Source organism: Pteropus medius, unplaced genomic scaffold, assembly GCF_902729225.1.
Source record: "Pteropus medius unplaced genomic scaffold, Ma_sr-lr_union100, whole genome shotgun sequence".
NCBI lineage: Eukaryota > Metazoa > Chordata > Mammalia > Chiroptera > Pteropodidae > Pteropus > Pteropus medius.
The window spans coordinates 1,908,757-1,932,707 of record NW_024344371.1 but is presented as its reverse complement, the minus strand read 5'-3'; the positions used below and the strand labels follow the sequence as shown (position 1 = coordinate 1,932,707).

General features: G+C 42.0%; 1 protein-coding gene across 2 annotated transcripts; it reads right to left on the bottom strand.

The window, feature by feature from the left end:
* Nucleotides 1–1,177: 1,177 nt before the first annotated feature.
* UTP25 (UTP25 small subunit processome component) lies at nt 1,178–23,167 on the bottom strand. 2 transcript variants are annotated; one of them, XM_039870316.1, is made up of 12 exons: nt 22,948–23,167; nt 22,138–22,177; nt 21,277–21,526; nt 19,357–19,530; nt 17,566–17,654; nt 16,027–16,437; nt 14,090–14,309; nt 12,247–12,449; nt 10,917–11,099; nt 10,705–10,817; nt 9,716–9,961; nt 1,178–2,477 (listed from the first exon to the last, which is right to left on the bottom strand). In XM_039870316.1, exons 1-12 carry the CDS (start codon nt 23,052–23,054, stop codon nt 2,234–2,236), a joined length of 2,280 nt encoding a protein of 759 aa, XP_039726250.1. In that variant the 5' UTR covers nt 23,055–23,167; the 3' UTR covers nt 1,178–2,233. The 2 variants fall into 2 exon arrangements, with proteins under 2 accessions (XP_039726250.1, XP_039726251.1); XM_039870317.1 differs by having other exon boundaries at nt 1,891–2,477; nt 19,357–19,527; nt 22,948–23,166.
* Between the last annotated feature and the right edge of the window lie 784 nt (nt 23,168–23,951).

Sequence of the window (23,951 nt, the reverse complement as noted above, 5' to 3'; positions counted from 1 at the left end):
TTCTTTTCTCAAAATATACAGGCTCGATGGTAAACAGCAGCACCAATATGCCAATAAGCGCAGGGCACTCTATAGATATAAAGAGTTCCTCGTAGCATCAGTTTGTAGGCTTACGATTGTCATCCAAATTTTCATAACTTTAGGAACCCACCTAGGTATGCAATGAATAATTCTACTTTCTATGTTGAGAGAAAAAATAAAAATGCCTATTTAATAGCAGGAAGACTACCCCAAAAGTGATTTCATTTTTTTTTTTTTTTGATAAGCAATTTTATGTGTCCAAATAGAAGAAAACCTTAAGGGTTTTCTTATACCAATAAGGGCTGCTCCATTGAGAATAGTGGGAGCTACGTGTCTGCCTGAGAAGGGAGTTACAGAGGTGAAAAGGGAGAAAAATGGAAAGAACCCTGCGGTGTCAGACCAAAGTCAGAGGCATGACATTAATTCACAGTTTTCAACATATGGATACAAAAATAAATTCAGATGCTGTGTGCACATATGTGTGTGTATACATGTATCCACATGCAATATTCCCAAGCTCTGACCACTGACAAGGCCTGGAACCAGTGGCTCCACAATGGTATTGAGCATGCCTAGCACTCGAATCTTAGCTTTAAATTAATTTCCCACTAAAGCAAGCAGGGCTGGAGTTGGGAAAATACAAGACAAACTTGGAATGTCTTACTGTGTCAGAAAATGAAGAAATGCCCAATTATAAGGGGGACACGTCAAAAAGACACAGGTGCCAGCGTGAAGGTGCTCCTGCTGGCCACATCTGAGATCGTTTAAGTATCTAAAGAAATAATAACAGTAATGTATTACAACCCACTGAACAGAAGATGAAATTACGAGTCCACACTGATATAAATTAAAAAGTAAAGGAGGAAAGAATCATTCTGCAGTGGAAAAGCCTGGCAAACACCACCTTAAACATGTAGTCAGTTAGTGTCATCGATGATAGGACAAGTGGAAACTGTGCACCACCTGATGAGACGCAATGAGGACACAGCATCATTTCTGCACTGCTCCTGCCAAAGATACATAAACTAAACCTAATCACAAGAAAACATCCAATATAACCAATATAACCAGCCTGTAATCTTCAAAAAAGAGTCAAGGTCAAGGAAGCCAATGAAAAGCTGAAGTAGATTCCAGAATAAAGGACAGCACAGAGATATGACAACTAAAAGCAACATGTAATTCTCAACTGTATCCTTTTGCTATAAAGGTCATTTGTGAGACATCTGGCAAAACCTAAATGGGGTGAAAGGATTAGACGATAATAATGTATTAATGGCAAGTTCCTGATCACGGTTGGTTTTTGGTTATGCAGGAATGTCCTTGTTCATAGAAAATACATGCTAAATTCAGGGGTGATTTTCAGGAGCGACAGGCCCATCAGGTTAGCAACTTACTCTCAAATGGTTCAGGTTCTGTACTTTTAATTTTTCTGAGAATATTTCAAAATAAAAATGTTTTAAAAAGCACTTCCTTTTCATTTTTGTTATACAACAAAAAATGAATACAGTAATGTTGAAGATGGCGATGTTGAAGAGGAAGATTTCAACATCAAGAGTTTCACAAAATTATTTCTTGAAAGAGTAGAAATTGTTATTTTATATAACATAATTTTAAGTGTATATTTTAACTAAAATGTTTTCTATGAGTTAAAAAAGATCAGTGAATGAATACACTCTTCTAGGCTGAATTAAAATAGAATATTTACAATTTTAAAAAGTTTGGCTGGGGAAAAATAAGTTCTATAAAACCTGTGTGATCCAAAATTAAGACATTCAGCAGCAAAAAGTATTCTCATTTCTCATAAGCAGTTCTCACAAGCAATGACCTGTCTGCCTTACTTTATGAAAGTGTCAAACAGAAATAGGCAAATCTGAAAGAATTTACCAAGTGTAATAAATCAGAGGTCAAATCACAATAAAAGAATTTATGGCTTACAAAAAGATTCACAAGTAGGAGTTTCCTTCCATCAACTTCTCAGAGTCCCATTATCTCCCTCTTGACTTCTGAAAGATGGGAGTTACCAAAATTCAGTTTACATTTAACTTCTCAGGGAAATGTGACGTGAAAAGAAAGACATATCGGATATGATGCTGCCTGCTGCTTCTTCCTTCTAGCAGCCCTTCTCTTGTAGAAGTGATCAGAATCAGGGCCAAGTGGCACAGAATCAAGCATTATGTATCACTCCAAGTCCCATTTCCTGTTCAACAAATTCTCATCTTTCCCCAGTGATGAAGAGGTGTACATTCTTCGTGGACTGCAGCATCTGTGCAGCCCGCTCCACACCAACCACTGCGGCCAACCTCTGGGCATCGTACTTGGAGTAGAGGACAGTACAGGTCCAGGTGGCTTCCTCGCCTCTGGTGGTGGCTCTCAGCATGTTACAGACTTCACTGTAGAAGTGGGGATATGTTGGCAGCTCATAGAAAATTAGGTTCCTGATGCCTTTTATTGTATACCTGTTAGAAAGGGAAAGAGAGGCTATGTCTACTTGAGAAAATGTGTGGAAAAACTACCCAAGATTTATAGAGAAATATTCACTCTCGTTGCCTCATGCTCAAGGAAGAAGATAACGGCACAAACAACAGACCAAAAGTTATTCTAGTTTGAGGGCTTATTTTTGTGACAGCATATTTGAATTCCTAGTGTTTGGCTTAAGGTAATAAAATAAATTTGTATTTCTTGAGCCTACTCTGGGTAGACTGAGGTAGAGTGGAGAATAGCAGACTTAGGATTAGAAGTCTGTCACAGAAAACTTAAAAAGCAGGCACGATTTAACATTATCCTTACTATAATTGGGCAAAACAGAATGTTCTGTAATGGAGATGAGGTCAGAGCCAGCGCATAAAATAAACTGCAAAAACTGTAAATGCATTCCCATTAGTCTTTTCTTGTCACTCTGTAGACATGTTAACTCTATGGCAGATGTCCCAAGCTCGTCCATTTACAAAATCCTGCCTGAGGACCCAGTAGGCATCATGGGAAAGCAATTAGTTTCAACAGCTTACGTGCTTCTTTCCCTGCTGCACAGGGCTGCACAGTGGTGGTGGCGGGTGTAGGCCCTAGGGACGCACCGTATGTTTTGGGTTGAGGTCAATTGTTCCCTCGGGGGTCCCACAACAAAAGATTTTGTACGTTGAAGAGGTTCTGATTTTTCCTGTTAGATCTCTCATACGTTGCTGATGTTAGTCTCCCTTGGGAATTTTATTTTATTCACAGAGGATAAGGTTTCCTTGTCTTTTTATCCCATGAGATCATCTTGACCTCTCTGGAGACCCTCATCTTCCAAATTGTAACTGCAATCCATTCCTTGGCTCACCTTTCAACATCACCTTTCTATAAAGAAGGAATTCTAATGGATAGTGATCTTGAATAAGCTGTTCTATCTCACTAATCAAAATAAACAAAAACAAACATTGAGTTCCACTTCCGCTTAGTATGTAGAAAACTCGAGAACATTGCTCCCATGCTAATCAGAAAAAGCCAGAAAATCTACAAAGTATTCCCTTCTTATGCCTAGACAACTGATGTCACAAAGCAACCAGGCAAAATGATTCAATGGGGTGCTGGTGTACGTTTAGTAACTGGTTCTCAGTGGAGAAGGGTGGGTGCTAATTTAAAGCATTTGCCAATTTCTACAGTGTAAATACTCCCACCACAGCCAGTTTCAAACTACCAATATCACGTTGCTGAACTGGGAGCTGGGAAGAGACATCCAATCAGATCTCAAGAACCTGCATGAGCCAGCTTTGGGCCACCAATGACTGAATTCCAGAATGACAAACCCCTTCTAAGAGAGGACATGAGAACTACTTCACCTTTGGTAGATCACAAGCGGAAGAGGACAGCTGCCAAGAAAGTGGGTAGGAAGAAAACAGCTATACTTTTAAAATTCTAAAGGGCAAGTATGGGCCTGTGTGACAGTTCAGAATCCTGAGATTCCTGGACACTCCTTCAGTTCACAGTCACTCATGAGCTCTTTTCCACAGGCCTCCGCTGGGAGCCCTGGAGAAAGGCTGGAGGCACGGCGGGAGACCTGAGAGACCCTGCTTGTGGTCCAGACGTGAGCCCCACTTACTTCCCAGACCCAGATCTGGGAGGCAAAAGCCTGAAGCAGATGAGAGAGGGGCAGAGGTCAACTGCTGGGGTGTGGGGAGAGCAGATGAAGCGGAAGTCGTCTGCTTCTAAGGGAGGGGCAGTAAAGCCCCCATTCTCTCCCTCCCGTTCACAACTTACACCCAGTAAAAGGCCACAGCAGTCTGTCCCTGGGTAAAGAACGCAAAACCCATCCAGCCCAAGACCCTGCGCTGATGTAAGCAGAGGTCTGCCACCACCAGGGGAAAAGCAGGAACTCTTCCTCACCAAGGCCCCTCACAGATACGAGATAGAGATTGGCTGCCATGGAGGGTGTTGCAGGAACCCTGAGAAAGTCCCACCTCTTAAGTCCAGAATGAACGGGGCCTACCTAAAATGGAGTTGCACCAGGAGAACCCCCACCCCACCTCAAGCTTTGGGGGAGGGGCCGGAGTGTAGTGAGAGACTCCCCTCTAGCACTGGGGTACAATAGGCCTTGGTGAAAGCTGAGAGGAGATCACAATACTGAGAAAAGTCTCTCTAGCACTGAGAAGTCTCTCTAGCACCCCGGGCCCCACACTAAGCCACGTCCACTAGAGGTGCTTGAAGTCTTTGATGTATGGAAGGTAATTATAGTAACAACCAAATCCCGACTAGATTCCCAAACCCCCACACCAGTGGCCTGACGGATGAGGTGTGCCTGGACATCAGCCTCTACATTCACTGATATTACACACACACACACACACACACACACACACACACACACGACATTAAAACAAATAAGGTATCAGACTATCAAGTCACTGGCAATGAGCGGGGTTTTGAAGAAACAGACCACTGAAGTACAAATGTGTGTGTGTGTGTGCGCGCGCGCACGTGTGCGTGTGTGCGTGTGTGTGTGTATTTGGTGTCAGGGGGTAGATAAGAATTAGATGAAAGGAAGCAATAAGTGGCAATGTACAGCAAATTTTTAACTGTATACGGCCTTTGAGCTAACAAGTTTTCCTTTCCATATTTATTCTAAAGAAATAACTAGCAACCACCGACTATGCGTATAGATGTTCTTGGCATTATTGCATATAATAGAAAACAGGAAAAAAATCTGTATGCCTAGTAACAGGAAAGTGGGATAATTACACATCCATATAACATAATGCTATGTAACCATTAGAAGGATTCAATATACAACCCCAAAGATTACTTATCACTAACAGTAGAAAAGATATTTTTATAATGGAGAGATGGAGGGGGAGCAGACCCACCTGGACCAAGTGATTACATTTAGCATCACCAAAAATGGGATAAACACCTCATGCAGTGGGAAGTATACGATATCCTCTACGTAGAATTCTTATCAAAAAATATTTCATCTAAATCAGTGGTCTCTGAACTTTGGCTGCATGTTCAATCACCTTTTTGTTGTTTAAATACCTATGCTTGGTCCGCATCCCCAGGCATTCTGATTTAATTGTTATTAGGGTATGACCTGTGCATTCAAATTTTTAAAAGTTCCAAGGGAATTCTAATGCACAGCAAATTTGGGAACCACTGATTTAAATTAGAAAACATGTGGGACATTCTACAGGAAACTGGATTGGATTCTTCAAAAAATGTCAATGTCATGAAAAAGGAAAAAGCAAGAAAATTATTTTAGATCATGGTTTCTTCACCTCAGGAGTACTAACATTTTGAGTTAGATAATACTTTGTTGTGGCAGCTGTCCTGTACACTGTAGAATGTTCAGCTGCATCCAGGCCTCGACCCAACAGAACCATCAGACCACTGGAATAACCTTCCAGCTGCGACAGCAAAAATGTCTCCAGATATTGCCAAATGCCCCTTGAGAAGCAAAACTGCCCTAGTTTGAGAACTGAGACAGACTAAAGAAACATGTTAACCAATGCAATGCATGTTCCTTAATTAGACCATGAGTTGGGGGGCAGGGGGGTAGCTATAATGGTTATTTTGGGGACAACTAGGAAATCTGAATACAACTATATATTAGAAAATATTATTGTAGTAATGTCAAGTAGTACAATAATGGTGCTATGGTTAGATAAAAGAATGTTCTTGTTTTTAGAAGCTACATACTGTTGGGGAAGGCAATCGAGAAGACCTGACCACCAGTTTGACCCTCCAGCTGACCCTGGGCCATCAGATAGAGGCTCCTTGCCCCTCATCTGTGCTTTTGAATGTGCACTCCGTTTGCCTTCCCAGCTCCCAGTGCTGCTCCAAGGATCCAGCCTTGAGACAGAATGGTGTTGAGACTATCTGGACTGGGCACGTGACTGATCCCAGTTAGAGCCTCTGTACATAAACTTTTAAGATTCTGGCGGGTGGATGCGGAAAACTAATCTTGTGGCCGCCCAAACAAGCCTACAAGTTAAGTTCCCTTGCTTATTAAACCTGCCACCTACCACTCTGCCTTTTTCTTTGGGGGCCAGTCTCAGATTATTAGGGTTTCGATGCTGAAAGATTCAGGGGTTAAGTGTCATCGAGCCTCCTGAAATTTACATGCAAATGGCTCAGGAAGAAAAAATACTCTTATAAAAATACTCTTATGAGAAGAAAGACGGGAGACAGGACGTGTGTGTGTGCAAATGTGGCAAAACGCCAACAGCTGGTGAAGCCAAGTGAAAGGACTTCTCGATGCTCACTGTCAGTCTTATAATTTCTTCTGAAAGGAAATCATACCAAAAAAAAGTTGGGAAGAGGGAAGACGGAACAGAATTATATATATATTAACTTAAAAATATATCAATGATATATAAATATATATACCAAAATGTTAACATATTTAAAATTTTTTTCAATGAGCACATAAAACATTTACGATAAAAGGAAAAAATCCCAATGTGTATAGTGTGATACCAATTTTGGTATGTTTTAAAAAAATGCCTGTGTGTGTGAGGGTGTGTGTGCATGAGTGCACACACACATGCACGTGCATATATGCATGTGCACATATTTTTCATATAAAAAAAGACAGGAAAGAAATATACTAAAATGAGTATTTATATCAAGGCAGTGAGATTATAGGTGATTCCACATTTTTTTAAACCTAGATTTTCCAAATTTTCCACAATAATGTGTAATGTTCTTATAATCAGAATATTTCTGAAACAACAAAACCAACTCCAATAAATGTTATGTTTAAAAAACAATAACAATCTCAGTCCCAATGTGCCCACAATGGAGACTAGGTTTCCTGGAAACAGAGCACGTGACCAGGACCTCTTCAGAGGGCCAATTAGTGCCAGTCTCCATAATCTTCAGCACCCTTCCCCTGCCTTCTTCCTCTCTTGTACATGCTTTGGGGTTTGAGTGATGCCTACAAATATGGCCTAACACCCTGATGGGCCTAAAACTAAGAACATTCCATATGTCTATTTTACCTGCCAACTGTCAAAGATAAATGAGGCACCCACAACTGACTTGAAAGGCTAGCTCCTCCGTTTGGTCTAAAAAGAACCGGTCTACTATTTCCAGAACTGGGATTCTCATATAGGAGCCGGGGTACTCAGAAACACCCCAGCAGCCTTTCCCAGCTTGAGAAATCTCACCTCTAGAGTTTCTGACTTGCCCTGGCTGACAATCCTTCTTACGGGGTAACCCACTGATAATGCTCAGGAAGAACTGGGAACCTCCTCTCTGCAGGAGGGCATCATGACCAAGTGCCATTCACTCCTAAGAATCTGCTGGTTTTATCTCTGCCTAAGAAAATGAACTTTTTGCTGGCTCACAAATAAACTAATATTTCTAACACTGTCTACTTCCACAGAGAACATAAATACAGAATTTCAGAATTGGATACTAAAGTTTAAAATACATGAACTTTCCCCAAGATCAAATAAAAAAATCAAACCACAAAGACACTGCAGATCAAAACACCCATCATCACCTTGGTGATCTCTCAAGCAAAAGAATTCTATAGTTGGAAACCCTGAGATAATTAGCAGTTGCAGAACTCTGAAGCACATTTTCCCCGTTCACCTTCGACACGGGATGCACTTATTAACCTGGTCCAGGGAAAGCAACTGGCACATGCTAGGTTTGTCTTCATAATGACTTTGTGGGCAAAGCGGTTTGGTAAATAAATGAACAGTGTAAGACAGGGGACTGACTGTCTTGCCGACATAAGAGAAAGGGTACCTTTCTCTTAAGTAGGACCTCATGCCCTCTTCTTGAAAAGCTGCTTTCTGACAGCAGTCCTCATCCCAGCTTAATTCGCACTTGCTAAGACAATCGCACTGGGAAGTTTTCCAGTCTATCCACTTCACTGAAAGGGCTTGCTTTCATTTGTCAAGCTGATAGAAAACTAAGGGCTCTTAAGACCTGCTGACTACAAACTCCCCCCAAAATGCCTCTCTTCAACCGAAATGAAAACAACTTACTGGAACAAAGCAAATAATGATGCCAACGAGCAGGCATTCATTAACAAACCCTCTGGCCAAATAGCCTTGTCTGGGTGGCCATGAATGGTGCCCAGGGAACACAAATGTAGTCATTTCTCAACTCTCCCCTAAGAGATCACCTTGCCAGCAGAGTACCCAGAGAGGACACGTCATGGCAGCCTGCTCTGCCTGGCAGGCTGCTGTGTTCCTCCCTCTCCATCTTGGTAACAAGAAGGTGTCTGGGGCATACCATCTTAATATCAGCATAAACTAAAAGGCAATGCAATGTCAAAATGCATCACCTAACATGCTCCAAAGCCTGGAAGATTTCTGGATTATATGTTAGGGACACTGAGAAAATGTGCCCCTTGTTTGTATATATGACTGAGAGTTAATAAAACAGCGAAGTCAGAACTAAAATTAACTAGACATTATTGTGAATCGGAAGGAAGAGTTAGTAATAGGATGTAATTTCCATCTCTCTCTAGGCGAGGGTTCAAAAAGAGCTTTTCATTGGCAAGAGACAACTAGCAACACAACACCTGAGCTCTGGGAGTGTAAAAGGCTGCAACTATCCCAGACAGTCACAAAAGACTCAATATTACCAACACTCTAATTAGAATTAAAAAAAAAAAAAGGCCAATCTAATTTTGTCAAAGTCACATGGTAGGGAAGCTAAACAAACGCTGAAACCCTAAAATATCCAACTTTAAGCCCCTTGCTTTTAGCTTCCTGCACACGCCAGGGGCCCCGTGGTCCTAGTTCTTCTTGGTGAGGAAGTATGACCACCTCCTCAGGACACTGAACATGTACACCTCCACAAGTGACCCGGACCCCGGTATTTTGTCTGGGCTTCTGTGACAGGGCCCAATCCCTCTTGTACGCATTAGTGTTGTCCCTGTCAAGAGTTGTTCAACTCTGTATTGTCTTTCTTGAGGGGTAGGACCACACCTACAGGAAGTCCCCCACATAGGGACCCTCTCCAGATCTACACACAGGTTATGCTATAGTCAGTCATTTGTTTCTATAGCCTTTTCCAACAATGTCAATTTGGGAGAAAACCAAACACCAAGAAGAGTCTGTCCAGCCGCCAGACTGGCTCCTCTGCAGGAGGCAGAGTGAGGGAGGACCTGGTAACACCGCAAAGCCTACCATGTGCTCAGAAACAGGCCGATCTGCTTTGCATCCCCCTGAGAGATGTCGCTGGAAACCTGGCACCACCTCACCTTTTGTAGAAATGGAAGCGCTCTGTGAAGAGCAGAAACTGCTTCTCTCCTTGAAGGAAAAAGTGTCTGGCCCTGGAGATAGCAGACTTTTTCGTGTACTCGCAGATGTGTGTGAAGTTCACTTCCTCCTTCTTGAAGTAATTTCGGAGACGCACGAAGTCAAAGTACGAGGGGACGTAGACGAGTGTGTGAGACATGACTGCATCACGATATTGAGGCAAAATCTTGTTCACAAAAAAGTTAAACCTGATTTGGAAAGGCAAAGGGTAAAGTCAATGATCTCAAGTTGAGCCTGTAGCATCACTACAAACTGAGTGGCCCTGGGCAAGCCACGACCTCCCTCTATCTCCCCAAAGAGACCACCATGGCTTATGTCATTGCAAAGACGTTACTTAAATAAAACTTGACGAGCACATTAATAAGTGCAAACACCAGTCATCATAAAGAATAGGTGTAACGCCAGTTATCCCAGAAAACTATTCTAGGAAGTATCTCACCTCATCATTCATTCACTCAGTCAGTCTGTCATCAGCCAATCAGTCAACAAACAATTGCTGAACACCTCCCATTTGCTAACCACCATTCTGCTACCATGAGTCCCCTGACTAAACACAATGCAGAGAAAGGAGGAAAATAAAGAGAAAATTACAAAAACAGTTCTTGCCCTGAAAGGCTTACAATTGTTGACACAGATACTTTGTGGCATTAAGCAGTGTGATATAGTTAAAAAACACCCCAGTCTAGAGAGAAAGACCCCTGATTTACGGTACTAACCCTGACACTAACTAGCTATAAGAAAGAAGCTGAGGACCATTTCTCTCTGGGCTTCAGTTTCCTCCTCTGTCGATGGCATGATTGGGTTCATCAACTCATTAGGTAAATGGTAACCAAAAAAACCAGCATGGAATCCAGGTTTAAATTTGTACGCCAAAGTCAAATCCCTCTGTGAGGCCCCCAGGCATCCAATGAGACTGGGGAGGGGTGGATACCTGGCATCGATCACCGAAGCTAGGTTTTCAGCTTCCATCTTCTGGAAGACATGTGGGAGTTGCACCAGCACGTGACTAATGGAACCTGTCATCGGGACGTTCCTCACAGCCACCTGCCAGGAGTCGATGAGAGCATTAGGCGGTAAGCCATTCCTATTATTGACCAAATACACATGCTTCAGGAAGATCCAGAGAAACAAGGGCAAACCCACCTGGCCCTGTGCATTGACACAGTACTTGTTGAACACGGAATTGATCTGGGCATCCTGCAGGGCCCCGAACAGTAGAGTCTGGCGATAGAACTTCGACCAGTTATTGAGGCTCCACATCCTCACTCGAGAAAAGTCCACCCCATGTGAGTCCAAGGGCAGCAAGTTCATGTGATTCATCAAGTGCTTTCAGCAGAAATAAAACTACCATTAATAGTTACTGAGGATTTTTACCTGTTAGGCACTGCCAAGCATTTTATAAGCCTGCCATCTTATTTAACCTGATAAAGTACATACTATCATTTCCCAAATTACAACAAGAAAATTGAGGCTCAGATGAGTAAGTGACTTGCCTATAGTCAGGCGAACGCCTCCAACAAAAAGCTAACTAAAACTGGCCATCTCTCGGACCTTCGAAAGAGGATCAAAATAGTAACTACAGGAATTTTCCTTTAAAAGGAACTTCTGAAATGCTACTCTGGTCATTCTATGGGTTACTCAGTCCCAAACTTAGACAAGAAGGGAAATGACATGGAAAATAGCTGTTATCCTTCAATGATCTGGTTCTTAAAATATTAAATTTCCAGAACCACAACACATGCGTTTTCTACTTAATTATATTTTTATCTCACAATATATATTGAAGGGTCACGAGAACTATAAATTTATTTCCACCTTTTAAATAAGTACTCCCCTTTATTTGTCTCAAACTTCCTGTAAGCCCTGAGGTTGTAGGAAAGGTAAATTCTCATACACCTTAAAAAAATAAGCCTATGAACCGTGATGGAATTATTCAAATGCACAGGTTCTTAATCCTAAAACTGACAACAGTACAGAGTATGTAGAGAGGGAGAAAAAAATTACAACACAAATTACAGTGAGAGGATAAAAACATCGTACATTTCTCTGCAAAACCAGATCATACACATTAAGAAATCATGAGCAACGGTTTTTCATCTCCACTGAGGACCAAACAAAAAAAGAGTAAGCATCAACTGTAGGAGGAATTATGTCAGAATAAAGACATCCGTAGTGGAGGATTTTCATCCAATCACCTACCCACCCAACTAATCACACTAAAGTGGTCTATTAGAAGTGAACTTTGAGGGGAAGAAATCTTTTCTGGAGATTTCACAATATTGACAAGAATTTTTATCTTTTCTGATAGTTTCCTGACCAATCTGTGGGTAGAAGGGATAAATTTCCCATTTTCAAACTGGAAAATGTGGACTTTTCCCTGTTTCACACCAAGTTTTAATCTGGACTTAAATAACCCTGTGGGACTTAAACCACTGAGCTTCTTGTCCCTCTAAATGCGAATGACCAGCATTACCAGAACATGCTCCCAGTTCTGCATCAGGTAAATGTCAGCTTGATCAATGATGAGAAGCTCAACAGAAGACAAAAAGTCAAAATCTCTCTTCTTCTCTCCTTCTGCACCAATGATGGTCCTCAAGCCCAGAGGGGAGGCAATGAGGATGTCCGAGGAGTAAAAGGGGGCATAGAGTCGGATGCTTCTCTGAAGTATTGCCACTCCTACACGAAACAGCCAAGTACACATCAGTGCATTCATCACTGCCCAGCCATTGGCTTCCACCCTCTCAAAGCATCTCCATCCTTGTACCTTCCAAACCTTTCCCCTTGGCATACAACCATGCCCAAACTGCTTCAGTTATAAATCATCATCATCATTATCCCACCATCGTATCTGGGTCCCCTCCGGCTCCCATTCTCTTCTTTTCCTTCACTGTTAAACTTCTCCAGATAATTGTCTCTACTTTGAAACTCGCGCTCGCTCCTCAATGCAACCACAATCTGGCCTGTGATGCTCAGGACTCCACTGATATGGCGTCTGCTAAGGTCACCAACAGCCCTCCATTACCAATTCAATGGCGCTATAGTGTTTCTTGTCATGACTGTGGAAGCAGCACTCTGAACACACCTTCCTTGAAATGTTCTGTTCTTCAATGGTGGTTTCCATACCTTTAACACTTCATTTCTCTATCACTGACTCAGCCCTATCAGTCTTTTCAGATCCAAATAGCTCTTCTACAAATCCCTGGATTCACCCACAAGTTCTACTTCCACTTTACACAGAGCTTTGGGTACATTTATTCTCTAACCATGGTTTTAATATCGCCTTCACACAAATTTTTATTTCCAGCCCATATTTCTTTCCTGAGCTCAAGACTGATATATTGGTAACTTGCTAGACACCTGCCCATGTTTAAAACTGGACATCAGCTCTTGTCCCCTTGCGCCTTACACTCCAGCCACTTCGAAGCCTGTCTGAATTCTAGGCCATGCCAACTCATTCATCCTGAGGCCTCTGCACATGCAGTTCCTTGTCTGAAATCCTTTCCTACAGTCTGACCACTCCCCTTCGTGACTGGTTAAATCTCACTCAGGTTTCAGCTTAGCACAGACGGCACCTCCATAGGAGGCCTTCCCTAACCACCCTGCACCCCTTCTGGGTGTGGAGATTGCTTTAAATGCTCCCAGAACACCCACTGCGTCCTCTGATCATAACACTTCCTGCTCTGTACCATTTCTCCACTAGGCTGGACTTCCTGGAGAATAGAAATCATAACTTTTATTTCTACATCCCCAGCTTCACAGTGTCGGGCACACAGTAGATGCTTAATAAATGTTTGGTGAATGAGCATATTTGACTAACAAACTTCCCCAAGAACTTCGTCAATGTACAAGCAACCAAATACGTGGGAGCTGAATGAGAGACAAGCAAAAATGTGAAAAAGTTGGGTAGGAGAAAATAAGTCCCAAGTGGCTGTAATTCAGAGCCACTCTGCGCAGCAGGCAGGAGGAAAGTCCACCATTACAGAGACGCTCAGTTTATTCAGCCTCCCCAGACCGATGCCCTCAGCCCATCAGTCACAGCTTCCTCGAGATTTCCTGTAGCACTGACCGTGTGCTATCAGCTATGGGTGTGCTGAGACACTGTTATAAACGTCTACATGCCTTTTCCATATGCCTTCAGATACACTCCACCCCATTAGCCATGGCAAGACTGTCCCCTGGCAGACGAGATGTTTCAAATGCACCCTGGTTCTGCCGAGAGGCTGGGTCAGTGACCCACTGAAACAATGCCTAATTCTAGCTATGTGAACCTTGCCCCTCAGGTCCCTCAGGGCCTCAGTTTTGACAGGAGGAGTTACCAATCCTGAAGTGGTCATCGATGTTGCCCACGAAGACAGCTTCGTAATCCTCAGGCCTCTTCAGGTTGGGTGGTCTCTCCTCAGGATCTGAGCCATACTCTCCATTAAACCTCTTTTTGTTGCTCACAATTATTTTCTTCTTACTATCGCCCTCAAGGAGGCTGATAAAGAGCTGTACCACCCGCAAAGCAGCTTCCCGGAACGGCACCACTATCAGCACCTACGGGAGAAATGACGGTGAGCCTTGATGGGGTGACGGCGGGAAGGGCAGCTCGAGGTGAGCCTGCCGACGGTGTGCTGCTAAAGAATCCCCTGTAAGCAGTGGCCCCAGCCAGGGACAACGTCACCCCCTTTGCAGGGAATCTGTCTCGAATCTGGAAGCTGAGCACATCCACAGCGTCATGTCCTGAGGACTTTCATAGTTCCATGGGAGGCAATTCTCAAGCAGAATTTGAAATACATTTTAGGCTAAGTCAACACCTCTAACAGAGGTGTCCACCAACAAAATCCAAGAATATAAACACCCAAGTTCTTTGAGGGCAAGAAATGTACAGTATTTTTATCCATAATACCCAAAGAACAAATATGTTCTGAACAAAAAATGAACTAGATGTAATAAGCGGGGAACGAATAAAGCTGGTAAGGAAAAGGACTAAAGCATCATTACTTTTCTAATACACTTTCTAGTAGATTTTTCAAAAACGATAAAGTATTTCTGAAATAGGATATTTGAATGGGAAATAGAGGACTTAGTTTTCCAAACATTTCCTAAAATGCTTCAAGTTATAACTGTTAAAGGAAAAAACAAAGATCCCCCCAAAATGATTAATTTCTAACTACCCATTTGTAAACAATACAATCAGTGGAAATAACTCCAGATTTTGCAATTCATTGAATTCTAAATGTGCTTCCTGGGTAATCTGTCTCTTGTTCTTTTTTGTAATTCTAGATGGAAACAGATAATCTTATAAGTCTGATGTCAAGAAAACTCTGAGTTAGTTTCCCAGAAAGACAACCAGCAGAGCCAGAGGGGGCAATAATCAGTTGGGTACAGTGCAAGGTGGACAAACCAAGAGTGAAGAGGGCCGAGCTATTGTCCCGCTGTGACACCAAGGAAATGTCTAGGCTTTGGTTTCCCCAGCTATCAAGCAAGAGGGTTGGACTAAGAAATCTCTAAGTGCCACATCAGTATTAAAACCGGAGAATCCTATAAGCTCAATGAGAACAATTTAAAAAGATGAGGCTTCCTCAAAATGGAGAGGCATGGCTAAGGGGTAGAGGGGATGGAAGACACAGATCTAGCTCTATAACATCATGAAAAGTGTAGACAGAATTAAAAGACATTTCTGTCAAAGCCCTAAATCCACTGGAGCTTAGGCTTATGAGCCCAAATAAATGTAATCATCACTTTAAATGGCAATACCTATCCAGTGGAAAAATAGGGGTTTTTCTTTTCCATTGTTTACATATTTACGTGGCTGACTGAAGAGGATCCTTGGTTCTAGTCCCACCTCTGCTGCTCTTCTCCTGGTTCTCCTTAGCAAGGCCCCCTAGGAATCTAGGTCTTGGTCTAGAGCTGTAACAAGTAGGAACTGGATGAACAGCTCATTATTAAGGTCCCACTCAATGCTGACGATCATGAAGAAGAGATTTATAATGGACTGTTAGGTATGTTCAGGGCTTACCTTTATGGAGAATTATCATGGAGGTACTGCCTACTCACAAGTCTCCAGTTAGATGCACTGTCACAAACAGTCCACTGAGGCATCTGCAGCGCGGCTCTGACAGTACCTGGCCCAGCCGATATGCTCACTCCTCAGACTCATTCATTACTCTAATCATTAAAACAGCTGAGTACCTGCTAAATGCTAGGCACCTATACAGCAGTGCTCTACAGCCTAACCTCTGGAGGGCAGAACTCTCCTGCTGCCACTCACCTTGGGCCTTGTTAGCCCTTGGTCCCTGAAGTCATTATCATCACCCACGCCAAGTTTCTGGCTTCGGCGTCTGCTGTTGTTGCCAAGCACCTGGGCATTGGCTTTGAGGACGTGATTCACTGCATGCAGGCAGTACACATGGCGGATCTCTTCCCCGTTCTTCAGGGCAGTCCTTTCTGGGTAGAACAAGTCCCGGTAAGAATTCATAATTAAGAAGAGCTCTTTCTGGAGGGGTGTAAAGGGGCTACTTGATTTTGGGAGACTAGACAGGAACTGGCTGTTGGTCTTGGTCCAAGTGGATTCCAAAGGCTTCTGGAGATGAAGTGATTTTAAGTCAATGTCCTTTGGGGGTTTAAATGTTTCCAACTTCTGAAACTTGGATGAAAAGACAAGCTGCCCCAGGATAGGCCACTAGGGGAGAAACAGATCAAGAGCTGAGTTAGAAATGAATTTTAATATATCACAGTCACATACTACTTTATAATTTACCAAGACCTCTCGTGATCACCTCATTTAATCCTCACAATAACCCTGCGAGGTAAATACTCTAATGTTCTTACAGTTTACGAAATGCTGAGGTTCAGAGAGGTTATATGATTCAGACAAACTTTTGCAAACAGTTCTGAAATGACAAAATTATAGAAATGGAAAATGAATTAGTGGTTACCAAGCATTAGGAATGGGGGCCAGATGCTTATAAAAGGGCAAGGGGAAATGGGAGGCATCTTCACGGCGCTGGGAACGCTCCGCATCACGACTACGGTGGTGGATGGGGGAACCCACACATGTGATAAAACGATATAGAACTAAACACACACGACTGACTAGGAGTATAACTGGGGAAATGTGAATAAGACAGGTAGATTTATCACTGTCAATTTTCTGGCTATGACATTGTATTACAGTTTTACAAGATGTTACCATTGGGGAAAACTGGGCAAAGGGCACCTTTTGTATTATTTCTTATAACTGCATCCATAATTATTATCTCAATAAAAATTTCAATTAAAAAAGGATGACCACTCTCATGAACAGCACCAGTTGGTAAAAAAACAAAAAAACCCAAAGCAAAAACTGCTCCATATTTGAGTAATTTACTGGTGAACCTATATCTGATACTCCACACAAATGAACAGCTGTAGCTACTGTTTTACTGAAAACTTTCTATGTATCAGTCAGTAAATTACTTTATTTTAAGGTAGGCATTACTGTCCCCCTCTAACAGATGAGAATAGTGAAGATCAAAAAGGTAGATTAACCTGCCTTAGGTCATTTAACAGTTCCTCACAGATGTTGGTCTAGACCCTGGGGTACTCTCCAAAACACCCTTATCTGGCTCCCACACCCCAGCTTCCCAGTGCCTTCTCTAGCTACACCTGTGCCCCACTAGGCCCTTCCCGCCTTCCTGTGTCCTGCTGTCCCATCGCGTCATCTACCTCTGGTGTGTACTCTACATTTGGGGAGGCTGCTGAAACCCAAGACCACTGCTTCACTTAGAGCTTTTCTCCCTTGTGACTGAGATAACCAAGCAACACTTACTTTTAGCTGGTGGGTAATTTTGGGATTTGTGGCAGCAGCCTGAATTTCTTTTTCTTTCAGTTCTTTGTTCACGTGTTGTAGAAAAGGATCTAATTCAGAAATAGAGAATGTCAGAACACTTGGAGCAAACGGCAGGCATGTTCCCCTGTGAATGACATGCTGTTCTTCATGAACTCATCCTTCTTTCCATCTACCTTCTCCATCCTCTCTTCCAATCCAGAGCTTGAAAGTTTCTGACAGGTCATTTTACTAAAGCATTTCTAATGACATTACTTTCCAGCTCAAAAACCTTTGAAGAAATTTCTCAGTGTGAAATTTGGGGCACTACAGGATGCACCTCCAAGCTACCTCTCTGATGTAATTTTTAAATTTTATGGTCCTCAAATTCTTCGGCCTCTGTGGCCTTCCTTCAATTAAAATTTCTATCCTCTCCTTCACTTCGTCTTTGTTGTAAGCAACAGCATCAATTTAAAGTTACTCCCTGACTCACAATAAATATTTCCCAGGAGCCTACTGTGTAGGCATAGTGCTGACTCCACTACAAGGCCGTCCCTAGTCCCCCAGAGACAGTCCCCCACCTTGCCCCCACCCACCAACCCAAAGCATATATGTTCATGACATCTCATTGACTAAACTGTAAGATCCCTGAGGGCAGGTTCCATGTCTGATTTATTTTGCACTGCAGAACACAAAGAAATGCTCGATACTCAATTGAGTTGGGCAAATGATCTAAATGGCAGGTAGCACCTGCACTCTTTATCTTTATCTTTAGTGCTCTGAGCTGGCCACCCAATCAGTTGCCTCATTAAGAAGCAAAGTTAAATGACCCATTCAAGGACCTAAATGGTAAAATTTCAAATGCAATGTGCCTTGTACTAAACAATAGGAGATAAGAGTGAACAATAGGAGATAAGAATTCTAGGTTCTAATACATCTATACAGGCAAAACCACCAAGATATTTTAGGATAGTCAAGCTTCCTAATGTTTCCTCCAGGTTTTTAAGTTACGATGGTTCAGAATGGGGTTCGTACTCACATTCTCCTCACTTCTCCTTCTCTAGCATAATAACCAACAGAACCAAATGAGCCAAGTTAAAATGTCACCTTCATTAATAGTAGCGCTGTCTTGAAGACTGGCACTGGGACGAAAAAAGGCAGTCAGGACACAGAAAGAGACCAACCTGACTTGCCCACCCAGACACAAGTTAAGAAACTGGACCCAAGAGAGAGAACAGAGACCTGCCTAAGCCTACCATAGGCAGGCCTTGTCCAGGTGGCTGCCATTTAGGCAGAGGCAAGGCCAAGAGGCTGAGAGAGCCTAGGGAGACAGAGCGGAGCTTTCTGGCTTCCACAAAGCTCCGTTGTGACAAGGACCAAGCACATCAGCCACCCTGGGCCTCACGAATCAGGAAAATTACTGTTCCAACAAAAAGGAGCAAGTGAAGGGTAGAGAGGAAAGTGCAAAGTATTTCTCCTCTTTCCTTCTTTCATACTTGCGGAGAAAAACAAAAGTCTTCCCCTGACTCTAACTGTGGAAGTATGAGGCCTGGGGTACCAGCCTCCCGTGTTACCATTCCTAAGCTGTTTGTTCTCCTAAACAGCCCGCACGTACTGCTAACCATGGAAACGCACAAAATACCTTTGAGAAATATTTCTTCTCAGCTATCGATCTAGCTGCTAAAGTACCTGCTTTTATTGTTTTCGTTCCAATCACAGAGATTTATGTGTATTAGCCCGCACCCCCCATACTAAGCAGTTGGTGAATTCGAATAACACGTACTGTGCTCTGACCTTGTGATGCTTTCACAGAACTGTTGCCTCCACTTTCCTCTTCAAGAAAATTGGTTTCCAGGCTAAAAAGTGACTCATGTTTTGCATCTGTAAACTCCTCAGGGGATTCTTGTGACATGCCAGGTGGCTGTTCCCCATCTTTTCCCTCAGGATCAGCAGGTAGGACCCTATCTCCAATTTTGAGAAACATTTTGTAAAATTATTTACTCATAAATAGAATTATACTTCCGTTGACAAATAAAATCTAATTCCTTAGCCTATATCAACACTGAGGTTCATTGGCATTATTTGTTTTTAAACAAATTCAGGTAGAAAACAGATTTCAAAATTAAGCTTGATTACTGACCCATTTCCATTTCTAGGCATTTATTCTAAGATGATAACTAGACAAAGTACACTAAGACATACATGTAAGATATTCAAGGCAGCACGAATTATGATAAGAAATAACTGGGAAAGTGATTTCATCAGTTTCTATCAATGGGTTAATTGAATACTAAGTAATTAGTACATGCGCTGCTGAAGTGAGCACGGAATACTATGTAATTAAGAAGCTAATGTGAATCCACAGTTAAACACATGGAAAAAATGTCAATGGTATGTTATTAAAGAAAAAGGAAAGTAACAGCAATGTATGAGACCATTATGCACATACACACAAATATATGTACATACTAGTACTCACACATATATTCATAAAAAAGTAGTCTGGAAGGTAATATAAAATTTTAAAGGTGTTTAAACCTTCTTACATTTTTACAATACATATATTACTTTTGTAATTAAAAAAAAAAAACTTCATTTTGAAAAATCCAAAAAAGGAAAGAAAAATGGAAAACCAAAACCAAAATAAAACAAAAAGATCGTAAGTCTGAGGCAATAAATTTTTATCCTAGTAAAACTAATAAAATACTGAGAATGGTGTGTGGCACCTTAAAGTATAGAAAAAAATACACTGTAAGGAAAATAGGCATTAAGAGAGTGAGATGTAAAAAGTCATCCAGATACATTCACACAATGGAATACTACTCCAGCATAAAAATGAATTAATAATACATGAACATGGATGAATCACAAAAACGCAAGGAGCCAAAGAAGCCAGACACAAAGGGCTCCCACATATAAGAATTATTACTGTATGCTTCCATCTATAAGAATTTCTAGAACAGCCAAAACTAATCTATCATGAAAGAAAGTCAGTCAGTGCCAGGGACAGGAAACTGACTGTAAAAGAACAAGAAGGAAGTTTTGGGAGGTATTGGAAATGTTCTGTATCTTCACTGTGATGGTAACATAGATGTATATACTTGTCAAAAGTCACTGAATATATATAGTTATATATGGGTATACTTTATAGTATGCAAATCATACCTTAATAAAGTTAATTTCAAAGCTAAAGAAAAAAGTCTCCTAGAAATCTGAGAAAGAGTTCCATGAAGCTTTCAATCCCAGCTCTTCTCTGAAGCCTTCCCTGGTTATCCCACCAGCATGTGACCACTCAGCATCTCTACAACACTTTTCTAGCTGTTCCATAAAACTCTACTTGAAAAGTTTTATATATTTGCATCTATTTCCATTAAACTTGGTTTCTCTATGAGAGGAACAGTAATCTCTAATAAACTGAGACCATCACAAGACACAGAATTATGTTCTCATTCCTCTGAACCAGGAAAGCTTTAACTAGGATTCATGAAGTCCTAGAAATTCTAAGCAAAAATGTTATTTCTGCATTTCTCTGGTGAGAAGTTTCTATGTTTTCATCAGATTCTCAAAGATATCACTGAAGCCAACAAGGTTAAGAATCTCTGCTTTGGATTGACATGCTTTTGCACAGCTCACACAATACAGGGTGCTGTGCCCATGGGGCTATCTGTCTATAGTCCTGGAACAGACTGATGAACCCACACCAAAGACACTTACTCTCCTGCATTTCAGTAGACTCTGCTGCTGTCTCTTCCTCTACAGGGACATCACTGTCACCATCTTCTTCATTCATTTCTTCCTCCTCTACATCACTGTCTTCTTCCTCTTCCTCTTCCTCCTCCTCCTCTTTGTCCTCATCTTCCTCAGAAACATTCTTTAATGTGGCCAGTAGTCTGTGGTAACCAGAAACCTGTTCTGGTTCACTCTCTGCTTCACTTTCAGAACCTGAAGTATCTGAACTCTCTGACTAAAAGGAAAATGGGAATTTTAAAAACAAAATGATATTGTTCTCATTGCTACCCTATGACTATCATCAAGCCAACAGTGCAACAGATTCTGACTTTCCTAAATAAAAATTAAGCTTTTCTGCAAATACGCAATCCTAGATATTCAACCAAGCCCAGCGCCAAATTTATTTAAAACAGCTAATCTAGCTAAGTCCCTAGAAGCTCTTCATCTTCTCTGAACTGCTAATGTTCCACATAGGAAGAAAGGAGACAGAGCTTTAGGCTATAAGGAAACCTAACCTATGTGTCAGACATTTGGCCCATTTAAAGGAGCGACAGGAAAATTACAATTTAACAAAAGTACATAGGCTGCTAAGCCTCCTTAACAGGTTCAAATAGATTGATCTCTTAGGGCAGTTTCAAACTCTGGTTACTGTTGAAGTTATCACAATAGACATTAATTAGAACAGGCATTTTAATAGACAACTGTATTCAAAAATGAAGCAATATTACTAAAATAATAACATATCTAAAATTGAAGAGTAGAAATGTAGCCAAACTTTATTATTACATATAACCTTAAAAGTAACAACCCAGAACCAACTATTATAAAGAAAGAATAAAGCATTACCAGTTGACAAATCTGTGGTTTAACTTCCTTTCTGGAAACCCTGAGAAGAAACACGTAATGTTAAACTCTAACTGCAAGTATTTAGCAGTTAAGAAAAAGTCTAATGATACAACTTTAAATGAAAAGGGCAGAATATTCCATTATAAACACATTATAACTATAATCCTGTAAAAACTACATATGCACTGGGACAGGGATTATAAGAATATGACAAATAGATTATAATTGACAAATGAAGTTTCACGAGGTCTCATGACAAATACTAGAGTCATACAACAACTGGCTAAATCTGGCAAATAGAAAACCTCGGGTTCACCTTTTCGCGCAAATTTCTAAATTAGAATATCCCTCTAAGTCACTGACAAAGCAGCCTAAAGTGTTGGATGAGGACTAAGATCATAACTGAGAGTCTGAACACTCACAGAGGAACCCACAGCTACCGATACAGCAGTGTCCTCCGTGTAACTGTGGCCAGTGATGTCGAAGGTCCCAAACAATTCTTTAAACAAACACACACAAACAATTCAGAATATCTCTTAAAATACAAAACCCAGCCCACACACAGCGGGCGTGTGGTCTAGCATAAAGTTACGGCCCCAACAAAAGGTAGGAAGACCCATGTGGAACCCCATCTCACCCAGAATGTACGAGGCCCTGCCCTGAGCAAAGAGGAAGCCGGGGAAGCGTGGAAAGAGGTGGGAGCAGCCCCGTCACCATCCCATGGGAGACCTGTGGACCAAACCAGGGAAAACGCGGGCTTCTACTGGGAAAAAATGCTGCAGCTCTGGCCCCAGCCATGTCCCTCCATACCTGTCATGGAAAGGATGCTCCTCGCCGAAATCCCGAAGATGCTTCTTCTGCTTTTTAGTCAGAGTGTTGAGCAGCTGGCTCCGGTTCCGGCTCCCGCGTTTGCCCATAGTGAAAACTCAAGTTTGTCGGCCTTCAAAAGCCAAATTTTCCAACAGGAAGTTGTCCTGTCAGTCCACACGCCGGGCCTCGGCGACAGTGCTTTACGGCAGAAGCAGGTTGCCGTAAAGCAGGCCAGCTTTACGTCGTGCTTGTACGACAGACAGTTAAAATTTCCTGGTCGCGATTTTGCCCCCTAGCGAGGCTCCTTGGAAGCACATGCACGCGTGCCCAGTTATTCTGAGTCCTAGAATGTTGACAGTTAGGCTCGGGACTGCCAGGGGTGAGTAAATGGGTGGGCGTTCTTGTGCTTCTGTTTTGGCTGTGGGACTCAACCTGGTAAACATGTAGTAGTGGAGATGGTTGAATGCAGTGACTTTATATTATTCCATAATAAAAATGCCAACCAATATTTAAGGGTGACGGCACATCTCACTTCATCCTCACAGCACTACACAAATGTGTCTTATTAATAAGCCTGATACTACAGATGAGGAAACTGACACCTAGAAAAGGTTACACAATAACAAGAGAGGAGATGGAAACCTAAGTCTGTCTGATGTGACTATAGGCTTTTACCCCACTTGGGTCTGTCACATGCGTGTGACAAGAATGGAGACGCAAGGCTGAGCTTCCCATCCCTCACCCACCTCCCCCCATTTCCTGAAAGTATTAGAAGAGCTAGAAACAAATCTGTTCCAACAGTCTTCGTGTTACAAGAACAGAAACACATTCACAGAGGTGCAGTGTCTTTTCTGAAATCACCCAGAGAGAGTCTACAGCCAGGCTACCCTGAACAAGCCCGGGCCGTCTGGTGTGATCTCAGAAGCTAAGCAGGGTCGGGCCTGGTTAGTACTTGGACGGGAGACCACCTAGGAAGACCAGGTGCTTTAGGTGTAAAAAATAAA

Bases quoted from the DNA above. Each gene is read 5' to 3' on its own strand.
- UTP25 (XM_039870316.1), bottom strand. From the start codon at position 23,054: ATGGGCAAACGCGGGAGCCGGAACCGGAGCCAGCTGCTCAACACTCTG. The intron at 10,818-10,916 runs GTGGGTTTGCCC...GACTCCTGGCAG, and splicing joins GTGTCAATGCACAGGGCCAG to GTGGCTGTGAGGAACGTCCC. The intron at 2,478-9,715 runs GTGAGGTGGTGC...CCTTTCTAACAG, and splicing joins CGCTTCCATTTCTACAAAAG to GTATACAATAAAAGGCATCA.